This window comes from Suillus bovinus, assembly GCF_016758785.1.
Source record: "Suillus bovinus strain UH-Sbo-P2 chromosome Unknown EDB93scaffold_62, whole genome shotgun sequence".
Lineage (NCBI taxonomy): Eukaryota > Fungi > Basidiomycota > Agaricomycetes > Boletales > Suillaceae > Suillus > Suillus bovinus.
Window position 1 is genome coordinate 218,769 of NW_024542118.1, and position 12,485 is coordinate 231,253.

General features: G+C 44.2%; 5 protein-coding genes across 5 annotated transcripts; 3 read left to right on the plus strand and 2 right to left on the minus strand.

Moving 5' to 3' along the window:
- Positions 1–1,117: 1,117 nt before the first annotated feature.
- Positions 1,118–1,291, minus strand: EDB93DRAFT_1091255 (uncharacterized protein; the record flags this gene model as incomplete). Its single annotated transcript, XM_041446339.1, has 1 exon — positions 1,118–1,291. A coding segment is annotated over one exon (174 nt), but the record flags the coding sequence as incomplete, so codon positions are not given.
- Positions 1,292–4,385: 3,094 nt separating this feature from the next.
- On the plus strand, positions 4,386–4,715 carry EDB93DRAFT_1253707 (uncharacterized protein; the record flags this gene model as incomplete). The annotated part of the gene is made up of 1 exon (XM_041453497.1): positions 4,386–4,715. One exon carries the CDS (start codon positions 4,386–4,388, stop codon positions 4,713–4,715), a length of 330 nt encoding a protein of 109 aa, XP_041304383.1.
- Positions 4,716–4,880: 165 nt separating this feature from the next.
- Positions 4,881–5,303, plus strand: EDB93DRAFT_1091181 (uncharacterized protein; the record flags this gene model as incomplete). Its single annotated transcript, XM_041446327.1, has 2 exons — positions 4,881–5,117; positions 5,169–5,303. Coding segments are annotated over 2 exons (372 nt in total), but the record flags the coding sequence as incomplete, so codon positions are not given.
- A 745-nt stretch (positions 5,304–6,048) lies between these two features.
- EDB93DRAFT_1091268 (uncharacterized protein) lies at positions 6,049–7,398 on the plus strand (the record flags this gene model as incomplete). Its single annotated transcript, XM_041446340.1, has 2 exons — positions 6,049–7,003; positions 7,052–7,398. Coding segments are annotated over 2 exons (1,302 nt in total), but the record flags the coding sequence as incomplete, so codon positions are not given.
- A 2,642-nt stretch (positions 7,399–10,040) lies between these two features.
- Positions 10,041–10,544, minus strand: EDB93DRAFT_1253709 (uncharacterized protein; the record flags this gene model as incomplete). The annotated part of the gene is made up of 1 exon (XM_041453498.1): positions 10,041–10,544. The coding sequence occupies one exon, from the start codon at positions 10,542–10,544 to the stop codon at positions 10,041–10,043; it is 504 nt and encodes a 167-aa protein (XP_041304386.1).
- Between the last annotated feature and the right edge of the window lie 1,941 nt (positions 10,545–12,485).

A 12,485-nucleotide genomic window follows, 5' to 3' on the forward strand; every position in this document is an offset into this window, starting at 1 on the left:
ACAGGTGTATGGTTATCTATGTGCACCTCCTGCACCTGAATAGTTGCAAGATCACATGAGATAGGTATGGGTAGGAGAACCACTACTTGTGTATTGTTGGTGGGATTATATGGACAGGAGCCATTGTGGCAATGCTCCACAATATGCCATATGATGTGGGAGGTCCTAATCATGGATCTTAAGGAAAAGCGAGCATCCCAGTCAACGACAAGTGCTTGTTCCCCAAAGTCCAAAATATTTCCATTCATTACACAATTGAGACTTATTCTGCATGCTGACAACAACAGAATAGTCTTGTGAACTTTCTCCTGGCTCCCTGTTACCTTTACCTTTGTTTGCTGACTTGATTTTGATTCCTAGACCCTTATGAATTGTCATCTCATCAATAAGTGCTGTGGCTGAACCGGTCGGTGCCAGGAAACGAATGATATGGCCATACTCATAGTATGCCATCACTGTATGCACTGCCTTCACTATGTGAGTCTTCCCTGTACCGTCTGGATCTGTCATTAACATCGTGAGTTGAAAGGCACCATCAGTATCATTGCTTTTTTTGACAAGTTTTTTGATGGAGTGCTCTGCAATGATCTGGTAAGCATGTCATTGTTTTTCATCAAGATGATTATCATTACTGATCATGGTTATAACTTCTTCAGGGGACAGTGCAACTCGTGAGTTCAGGGCACTTTCTGTATTGCAGCATGGACCAGCATCAACATTAAGAGTCATTGCATTGGCATAAGTGTCTATATCCTGGACTGGTAGATGCTCCACCTGCTCATCAGGATTCAATGCATTGTGACGAGTATTAGCAATGTCTGCCTCTTGCGCTTTTATCTCATTGTTCCAAGCTTTCAGATGCTTTGGGCCACATTCAATAGGTGTGTCATTTAATTCACTCAGTGTTTCATTGATTCCCATGGGGGTAACTGACTCAGCACTGGCTTCACTTCCTGTGGATTCATTGACCGACTCAGACTGTGGTATAGGGACTACAGAAGAAATTGGTGCAGACTTTCCCAACCAACCTGCTTGTTGGAGATGCAGCAGTAATTGGTCTGTGCGAAAGTCCTTTAGTGCACTTCTACCATTAGGGTCAGGAAGCATGAGGTCAAGCTCAGTCCATTTTGGTGATATAGTCTAAGATGTAGAACATTGCAGCTTTTGCAGCTTTGCCAGACAGAATGCACTTGAGATCATGGTTGTGACGACAAAATATGAGGATGTAGGGATTGAAATAATTGATGGTCCTATCATGGTACTGAAAAACTACAGAGTTGGTGTCAGGATCAAAATAAGATGTTTCGACAATGTCATGTGGGAAGAGAAATCAACAACTACCTTCATTGCCATATTTATGATAAATGGCACAACATGTGTGGTGTTGTAGGACCTCTCTGCACTGCTTGACTTGTGTAAGGAAAACTGAATCCCATTTCACAATTTTGTCAGACATGAGATTCTGTTGAGAGCCTAGGATTGGAGGGCACAGAGGTCTCTCCACATGAGGATCAAACTTAGGGTCAGTTTCTACCTCAATATCTGGTAGATGATGCGAGATGATATTGTCAAAGAAATCAAAGAACCTTTTCTGATAACTCTCGTCATGTAGCTTGGCATGTAGTTCAGAAGGATTGGCTGCTCCATTTAACTACAGGAGGAAGTAACTATGCAGAGCCCCACGCTTAGTATATTCAGATGATCCATAGAATGCACATAACTGACCAAAGATACCACCAGCAGCATTAGACTTCTCAGCTTTGAAATCCCATCCCAGAAGATGTTCAAAACAGCATCTCCAAGAAAACTCAAAAAAATCCGCAGCAAGGAAAGCTGCTAGTCATTGGATAAACACAACACATATTTGCTCTCGCATATACGCTCACACAACATTGTCCTCTGAAAGATGTCAGCCTCCTGACCTTGTCTTGTCATCATGGACCCAGCCTCATATGTCACTATTTTAATTTGGATCACACCACACTTTAAAAGTAGGGCTCATGTTCATTCTCGCTCAGTCGGTCAACATACCATCATTCTCTGGAAGATGTTGGCCTCCTGACCTTGTCTTGTCATCTTGGACCAAGTCTCGTATGTTGCTATTTTGATTCAGATCGCACCACACTTTAAATATAGTGCCCATATTCATTTTTTGCTCAGTCGGTCAACACATTGACGTTCTCTGGAAGATGTCAGCCTCCTGACCTTGTCTGGTCATCATGGACCAAGTCTTGTACATTGCTATTTTGATTCAGATCGCACCATGCTTTGGGCGTGGTGCCCATCTTCGTTTTTCGCTCGGTCGGTCGACACACCAACGTTCTCTGGGGGGTGTCGGTGAGTCATATCACACTTTAAAAGTGGTGCCCATGTTCATTTTTGCTCAGTCAGTTGACACATTGTAGTTCTCTGGAAGATGTTGGTCTCCTGACCTTGTCTGGTCATCATGGACCAAGCCTCATACGTGGCTATTTTAATTCAGATCGCACCACACTTTAAAAGTAGTGCTCATTTTCGTTTTTGCTCGGTTGGTTGACACATTGTTATTCTCTGGAAGATGTTGGCCTCCTGGTCTTGTCTGGTCATCATGGACCAAGCCTCGTATGTGGCTAGTTTAGTTTATCTAGCCTGATCATTAGCTTTTACTCTACCCTTCCTTCAAATGTGAGTTTGCAACGTCAGATTGTGTTCTGGATCAAACACTTGTATAGAATAATGAGGCTTTGTCCTTTCCTCTTTAAGGCCAAATATGACAATATGATGATCAATAGCAGAATTATGCAAAAGTTTGTGATTATGTCCTATATATTGTTATATATATCCTTGTATTTTTTCCACCAGTCCACTGATGGGATCATGCGCTAAGTGGAGTGCATGCTCACGGCCAGCAATCAACCTAGGGAATTGGCTGGAGAGGTCCACCAAAGTATCACCGTACATCACTTGAAAAATGGGACTGTGAGCTGCACTGGGATTGAAAGTGAAAAAAGGTGTGGTAATCCAAAGTGACTGAAGCAGCTCTGTATTTCATTCCAAACAAGAATCTTGGAGGCTTGAGACCCAGGAATTCTAGCAGCAATGGTATCAACATTTTTCAGTAAACTGAACACCGTCTTTTCTTCCACACTCAACTGAGACAACTTATGGTCCTGTTCCAAACGGCAAGCAAGACTGTCAAGGACACCAGGTGAGACCTGCGTAAGTTTCCTTGCTATGGATTCAAACATCAGTAAACCACTCATTTTCCCACAGACATAGGCATACTGGACAGTTTCCCACAGTGCCTCACAGTGCAGACAGAGGCTCACAGACCTACAAATATGTACAGAGGCCTATTCACACAGCTGTCTCGCTTTTCCCAAAGAGCTAACAGACATCACATGCTTTCGAGTACTAGTAGTACTAGAGTAGCGCAGAGACAAAACACTGAAAACTTTACTAAGTCTCATGTGATACCACAAAATTTCAATGCAAGGAGAAAATATTTATAATGAATCCAACTAGTACTAAGACAAAAATTGAACAACTCCAAGTCCGAGTCTCATGCTACATCAATCGAGTTGAATAGTAATGTTACGGCTGGACCCAAAATGGGCGGAAGAGCCTGTAGTTCATATCATATCACCTTGGTACCTAAAGACACTGTTGGAGGACTTACCGGCGTCATGTGCAGGTGGATGATGAGAAAGACCAAATTCTTTGAAGGTAATCCGCATAAATCCTAGTCCGATGTCCGCCTTGTTAAGTTTCTGCGCATAAATGTTCGACTTGAACTTCAACAGACTGGCCATTAGTTCACATTCGCGGACCATGCAATCTGTGAGCGACTTGTCAGCTGTGAAGATGTCTCGTCAGGCCCTTGCAAGTTCCATAACTAGGTTGGCTTCAAGTTCATCAGTGTCATCAATTGCCTGCATAAATTTGATGTATGATGTTAATATTGATATCATTTTGAAACGGAGGCACTTACTATTGATCCAATACCTTCAGCAATCTCATAAAAATCTGGGAGACCGCAACCACCTGAATTTGAAGTGTGTGGATATGAATTATGAGGCAGATAGCGAGGGAATGTTTTAGTTGAGGTAGAGGGGATATTATTGGTAAGATTAAGACTAACAGTTGGGACATTTGACATTTGTGACTTGTTTCTAGTATGTTGATTGAAGCCTCTATCACAGATTGACCTGTATAGCATTCGGCAAAATCCAACTTCTCAGACTGACTTCTCAGACAGTAGCTAAGTATATATGATTTCTCACACTTGTAAACATCTTGATACTAGTACCCCATATGTTTCAGTGTCCTTCATGTAGCAAAGGCGGATTCAAAGACGATGTTGCCATTGCTCAGCACATGAACCAACCTTGCTCAGGATATAGTACATGGCTTCAGAACTTCAGACTGACCACTCCATGAATGTTGATGACCCACACATACTGCACGATTCCACCGAGTCACATCAAGACTACTATCATAATGAACCTGAGGGTCTCGGAGGTGTCAATTCAGATGAAGGCGTTTTTACCAGTCACATCGACGAGGAAGGCACGCTGCCCACCACTGACTTCATTGATTGGTTTCCTGGTGCCTCTCAGACAAATGGCAAGGGTCATACATTTCTTGACTTATTTCACTCTGACGAGAATAGCATATATTGCATGCAGAATCTTTACTACCCGTTCAGTGGTCGGAAGGAGTGGGAAGTTGCGTAATGGCTATTGCATTCTGGGTTGAGCATGGGGAAGATTAATAGTTTTTTGTCACTCGAGATGGTCAGTGCTCAATCATTTTCATTAGCGACGTCTGACAGAGTACCCGTTAAGATTAGAGATCTTTCATTATCATTCTCCACTGCTAAAGAGCTGTGAGGTAGGGCTGAACTGTTGCCCAGCGGTCTGCACTGGATGTCTCAAGTAATTCCTATGACCCATCCCACAAAATCACCCGTCATATTATACTGGTGCGACCCCTTGGACTGTCTCTCAAGCCTACTAAACCATCCTATGTTTCGCAAAGAGTCAGACTTTACACCTCGCAGGGTGTATACCACTGTGCAGCAGCCGTATCGTGTGTACTCTGAGTGGATGACAGGCAATGATGCTTGGAAGATGCAGGTGCATAGTCTCATTGTTCAAGCTGTGCTAAGTACTTATTGCTTCTAACAGTCCAATCTACCAAGTGGTGTGACCCTGCTAGGCACTATTTTGTCATCGGATAAGACCAATATATCCATGATGACAGGCAACAGAGTTGCCCACCCACTCCTCATCAGTCTTGCAAACATACGCATGTCTACTTGACTCAAGACATCATCCAGCACTTTCTTGCTTACTGCCCTACTCCCTGTACCCAAATTCATTCATAAGAAGAAACACTTGCGAGGTGTGTTGGAGGATTGTCTGATTCATCAATGCTTGGATATTGTTCTGGAGCCTCTTAAGCAGGCTGCTTGCGAGGGGATCATGCTATCAGATCCAGTTGGGCATAGCCGTTATTGTTTCACCCCACTTGCAAGCTACATCGTCGATACCCCAGAGGCAATGATGCTTGCCACTGTTGGCGGGAAAACATCTTCAGTTACCATGGCCTCATACAAGCAATTTGGAGATCCTCTCCTCCACAAACCTCGAACTCAATCAACTACCCTTGCACAACTGGCTGTCATCTGCAAAAAAGTCAACCCCAGCAATATTAAATCCTTCTTTTGTGAAGCGCAGAAGTTCCGCTTGAATGGAGTCGATAAGCCTTTCTGGTTGGACTGGGTCATGGCTGAACCATCGCATTTCCTCACTTCAGAAGTTCTTCACCATATTCACCAACAATTTTATGACCATGATGCCAAATAGATCATCCATGCAGTTGGGGAAGTGGAGATTTATTTCCGTTTCTCTGTGTTGCAGCCCATGATGGGCTTTTACCATTTCTGCGACGGGATCTCAAATCTGAAGCAGGTTACCGGGCGTGCCCAATGTGACATCCAACGCTCAATCATTGCGGTCAGCTGCAGATGCAGTACCTAGCACCGTGATCAAAGCTGTATGAGTGTTAATGGATCTCCGTTATCTTGTACAGTTGACACAAATTGACAATCAGGACCTCGAGCACATTTTGGCAGCGCTGGGTGAATTTCATGCCAACAAGCAGGCAATCTTAGATGCTGGGTTCCATCAAGGCAAGGGTGGCAAAGTCATCGATAATTGGTACATCCCAAAATTAGAGCTCATACAGAGCATTGTTCCCAGTATGTGCAATACTGGTGTTACCATGCAGTGGACTGCAGACACTATGGAGTACGTGCATGTCATGGAAATCAAAGACCCTGCACAAGCCAGTAACAACAACCACTATGATGCGCAGATTTGTTGCCATCTTGACCATGCTGACAAGTGCCGTCACTTTGAGCTTGCCGTGAGTCTACTAGACTTGTCAAACCAAGACACATACCCAGATGAAGATGATGATGAAAGTGATGTTGACATCAATGACAATCGTGATATCCTAGCAACAGGCAATCACCATCATTCACGGCCAATTACTGACTATTTTGCAATCGCACAGACTCTTCTGCACAAGGATGTTGGGACAATCCCTGCGCCATTATGCACTTTTGTTATTGCACAGCATGTAGTAGCTCATCTTGCCTATGACCCATCCATCAGAGCCATCTCTGTCGATGATGCTGCTCTCAAATTTAACATTCCCGACTTACAGCCAGCTCTTGCTGACTTTCTTTGTCGCGAAGATACCCACAGAAATGATCACATTCATGCAATTGGTGGAGCTAGGAGAGCTGAGCCCAATGCTTTGCTTCCTTTCAATACACTGCAAGTTTGGTTCAAACTTCGGCTCCAGGACACGGACATTCACAACACCAGCATTGTGCAGCCTGCACAGACCCTGAACTGTGCACCGCCTTGCGACCTCTGGACCTCTGGCCAGTATGACACAGCCATTGTCAATCATGAGGAGGGGTGCTCATGGCCTGCTGATGGTCTTCGTGGTAAGTTAGTATTCTGTCATGCTGAACATTATCTCATTGAATATTTAGGTCATTGTATTGCTCAAATCAGGCTTATTATTTGTCCAATTGCAAAGAGAGGCACAGAATGGTCGTGGAAGGATCGCTTCCTCACTTATGTGCAACAATTTGACATTGGTGATCGCGAACCAGCTATGAAGTTACATTTGCTCAAGAGGGCAAAGCGGTCAAATGGGACTCGGATTGGTGATATCATTCCAGTCACTCAGCTCAGGGTGCCTGTCAATATTGTCCCTCGCTTTGGCTCAAATGCAGACAATCATCTCACTCTGTATAACAGCATCAAATACTCATCAGAATTCTGGCTTAACAGGTACTGGGACAAAAATATGTTCTTCCCTCTTGTGATGTACTAGCACAGCAGGCCAAAAACTTCTGTTCTACACCTTTTATGCACTATCTTTTCCACTTTTGCATCAGTCTATGTAGGATATCTTTAGTTACCATGTGGCAACGATAAGCACCGCTGTGAATCCATCTCATTGCCCTTTCTTTTCTGAAGCGCGGAGTGCCTAGTACCTGTCAATTATGTCTCACTTTTATAGAACAGTTGGTGATGGAATCAAATTAGCATCACTAATCTCGCTCCCCGAAGTCAATGATGTCCCCACCATGAATAAACTGACATCAGTTGAACTTGATCAATCAGTTACAACCAAACCTCAACCTGCGGAGGACTCACTAGGCCACCTACTCTCTCTGATTTTCAAGCCTTTCGCAATCCCTATTCCATCAGTAGCAAAACTTACAATCAAACTCGGCAAAATTCTCTATCGCAACAAACAAATCAACAACACATTTTGCCTTAACAGCCCAGATGATATTGTGCCATTGTACAATACCAATGTGGGGCTTTGGAACTGGGGACTTCTGTTATCATATCCTAATGGTGGTGGTGTAGCAGAAGACTGCATCTCATTGCCAGGTGTCAAAAATTGCACCCACAAAGAAATATTCGCCTCATTTTGCAATGCTGTCACTATCTCCATGGCTGAATCAGAGCCAAAACTGCTCACACCATCTGCAACTTGAATATGGAGTGCAGCGCATTCAACAACTCCTGTTCAAGACACCGACATTAGGCACAAACCGGATATTGTCTTGTCTGACAATATCAAACTGAAGTGGGGCAATATCAGGGTATGTGCTGAGTTGATGGCCAGCCAGTACAAGCCTGCGCAGCAGCTTGTGAGAGCCACAGATACTTAAGCATATCTTTTGCTGAGCAACCAACCCTGGAGATGCTTCGCACTCATTTTATCCTTCACCAACGGCTACAGCGATCTTCGCATTCTATTGTATGACCATTCTGGTGGCATTGTATCTTCCTACTGCACCATCAACCACCAGCCGAACTTATTTTCACAAATTATTGCCACTGTTGTCTTTGGTAGTCCAGAATGTATCGGGTACAATGCCACAGTTAGTTTCTGGAAAAATGTCCCACTTCCTCCGCCCCCAGATGCACATATGCCTGGCTGCCATCTATTTAGAAACCATCATCAGGCTGCTCAAGCCAATACCATTGACACAGCAACCACAATGCCTCCTGATGCATTTCCTGAAGATCCCCAGGAAGGATCCTCTAGTGGCACCCTCAAGCTCAAGCCAATGCCTCTTCATGAATCTCCTCACAACTCAAGAGAAGAAAATCCCACATCTCCCCCTTCATTCCCCCCCCCCCCCCCTGCCCCCTTCATTTTCCCCTGCCCACCTTCCACTTCCACCCCTTGAAGCCACTAGTGCTCCCCTGTTGAATACCCTAAGTTCACTGCAAAGGAATATGGCCCTATATACCGCAAGATGCTCCAGCTACTGAGTGACATCATGAAGGATCGTTACCATGGCCCCGTCATGTTAGTGCAGCTCCGGGAATGGGCCTAAGCAGGGTGGTAAGTCATTTATTTTGTTTTAAAATTATGATATTAATTTTATTTATACAGGGCTGAACTTTCGAAGGTTGACAGAGATGTAGAGGCAAGTCATGACCACCTGCAGATTTTTCTCAATTGAGTCCACATATTTCCGCTCTGCTTTTATCCTAGTATTTGTGTATATTCATTATCACAGTTGATTATCTCGATCTTTTATCAGCATGTTATTAATATGATCTAATCTGCATGGTATTGTTATGGACTCGGATGGAGTCTTCTGTAACTGCCTCAATAAAGAGGATCAAGAGTACAGTGTCAAGACAACCAAGGGTAGAACCTTGGCGAGATCAGATTCAAGAGGCACCCGCGGGCCTGTTCAGAGAATCAAGTGAATCAAGAACCGAGTAGATTCAAGTTAAGGAATACAAGTCAAGTAACTAGGGTTTATATACGTAAAGGAAGGGTGCACAGACCAAGGGAAGAGCGTCCTGGTAAGTACAAGAAAGGGAATAGGGCAAAGGGGAAAAGATAGGGGTCCTCATGGTGTCCTCATGTGCTACATGAGTTGCACTAGAAGCAAGACAGTGATCAAGAAGTAAGACATGTGTCTAAGGTGAGGCAAAGATAAGGGAAATGAATAGCCTGCTGTAACAGGTATCAGTGTGTGATTAATTTAGGCTACTAGTACTGTGCATGAGTGAGTATCTGTGAGTATCTGTGAGCATCTGTGCAGAGTGCAACAGAATCAGCGCTTCTGTGGGTCTCTGTCCAAAAGGGACCAATCTGTCGCACTTGGGCACTGTACAGAGCTGTACAGTGCAAAGTAGTTTACTGATGAATTGAGTTTTCTGAACAGTGAAAAAAGTATTCAGATGAGCAGCGCGCCACTGAATCATGTTCAAAGCTACAAACAGATAAGAATGATGGTAACGGAATGAGTGATCAGGTAAATTCAAATAATACTGCGCCTGCTGCTGAAAGGACAATGCGGTAGGTCTTGTCTTGTCCTCAAAACCCCCAATACCAGAAGGGAAAGGGTCAGATACATACCTGGGATGAGATCAGGATTATTGTATTCATTGATTGCCTGAGGACCATGATGAACAACAAGGTCAGGCTGTAGGCTAGAGCGCGAATACAAGTTCCTGAGGGCTGCAGGCAGTAAAAGTGTGCCCACTAATTTTATCGCTCTTAGGATCTGAGACACCCATTTTTTCCAGCATCACTACAGAGACATCATTAGCATGGTCAACCATCACCGACTGTGTATCACTGTCACCACAATTCAAAAGTGCTGCAGAATGGTCAGAAAACCCTGCTGTTTCCTGTTCAAAGACAGTGATTGGGTCAAGTTTGTGATCCTCTACCACACAGTCACACAGTCCTGGGAGGACATCACCCTCAGGATACAAAGATAAAATATCCAAGTCAAGTGTGACACTGGAATACAATCTGTTATGATGTTTGAGCCACAAGAAGAACTGCCAAATCATCTGCTTGCGAACATGGAACACAGAGCCTACTTTAGCAGGGTCAAATTTTCCAGGACCTACAAATATAATGCTCAGCAGACCATTGACATCTGTAGGAGTACGAGGAAGGACCGACACAGTGGAAACTACATTCATATCATGGGCACACATATTGCCATAAAACACTCTGGATTGAGATGGATCAAAAGACTGGAACAAGGGTGTGATGTATGCAGTTACACAATAGATGGCACAAATTTTCTCCTCTATTCAGGTCAAGCCATGAAAATGGTTAGGCAGCTCACCACAGTAGAGATTGTTCGCCAATGAAAAACACAGTATGCAGTCAGGCTTGGACAAGGCAACCTAACACACCGAACAGATACTGAGACAAGTCACGGAAGAGTGATCTACAAACACACCAGACTTGTCAAGCATCAGACCATCAACAAGTGGAGAGTCGAAAGAGAAGGCCGTGGACAACGGCTGAACCACACACTTCATGATTATGAAGGGGTCGTGGATACGAAGGTTTTCCAGATTCAGTGCTGCTGGCTCTCCAGATGAAACGACAACAAGCTCACAATCATACCCTATACTGTGCACAAATAGCACACACCAGAGGTGGCATCCAAACAGATTCATCATGATAGTTATGGAGACATGACAGAACAATCTCCTTTGGAACAAGTGTGGGCCACTGCTGCTGATGTTCCAAGGACAACTGAGCCTGGTCACAAATTTGTAACTGCTTATGCTCACGGCACTTCAACTTGCATTGATTGGAAAGAGACGAAACTTACAGGGACAATCTGTGAATGACCGAAATACCATATTCAAATTTGAGAATACTGAGAAGATAATGCGAGTCTGAAAAGTCAGATGGCCGCTTGAACAGGAAATAAGTGAGCCATACATCACTTACAAGACGGGAGCCCAAGGCCTGCAGACACGAAGTGCGTGCACAAATGTGGACAACCAAGCCATTGCACATCTTGGTTCTGGATCGACTATCCAGCGCGGGACAACCATTCAATGGCAGCCTGCAAATGGAATCTGACAAAGTGTCAACAGGAAGCTTGCGCAACTGTTGCACAAGCTCCTCGGTTGAAAGTAACATCCATGGAATCTGAGAAAGAGGAGGACATAGAACCACATAAGACACGGCCAAAGGACGCCACAATGCTTCGGCTACACAATGTTACGACTGGGATAGTTCTTCTGTCAATGGTCAAAGATAGACCAGTCTTGTTGACAGCTTGTTCTGAACTCCTAGTACAAGGAGGGTTCAGGTTCAAGGGTTCTGCTAGACGGGTGTGGCAGCTTCTATCTAGGTTCTGCGGCAAGTGGTTTTAGCACTTCTGCCTATCAAGGGTTCAGGCTAAGACAGTGAGTGACTGTCTTAGAATCAGATATCAGACTATAAGGGAGGAGACCTTATAGAACAGGATTCAAGGGGAAAACCCAGTAGATTGAGTTAAGGAATACTACTGTTGTACATGGGGTTCATATAGGTAACAAGGAGCGGCGCAGCCATATCAAGAAAGGTAACAAAGATAGGGAAATAGTACAACCTATCAAGATAGCAAAGATAGGTGAAAGAATCATGCTGCGCATGATGGTAGTCAAAATACAATCAAGAAGAAAAGAAGTGCGGACAGCCCGCTTGCAAAGAGAATCGCCGGGTCTAGATGAGTCTAGAGTCAGTGCTAGGGTTACAGAAAGGAAAAATAAGTAGGGCTAAATGTTATTGTAACACACAAGCACCAAAAATATTCTCAAAGTGTGCACAAAGGAGAGGTAACAGGGAGCACCCACATGGTGAGGGCAACTCAATGTGTGACAGATGATCAACAGCAGAATCAAACGGTAAAGTGGTGAATTTGGTGTAGGCAGTCTGAAAGGATCATAGGATCTGCTGCACATGTTTGGCCTTGGATGCATGCTTGACCTTGGACCCATTCAGCAAGCTACACTGGACAAGGACAGGAACGGAAAGGGAAGAGAGTATATGCAACAACGTATCATCAGGATAGAAAAGCCATGACGGAAACTGATCCAACTGAAATGTAACAGAGGAAGCCACACTGTGTCCAG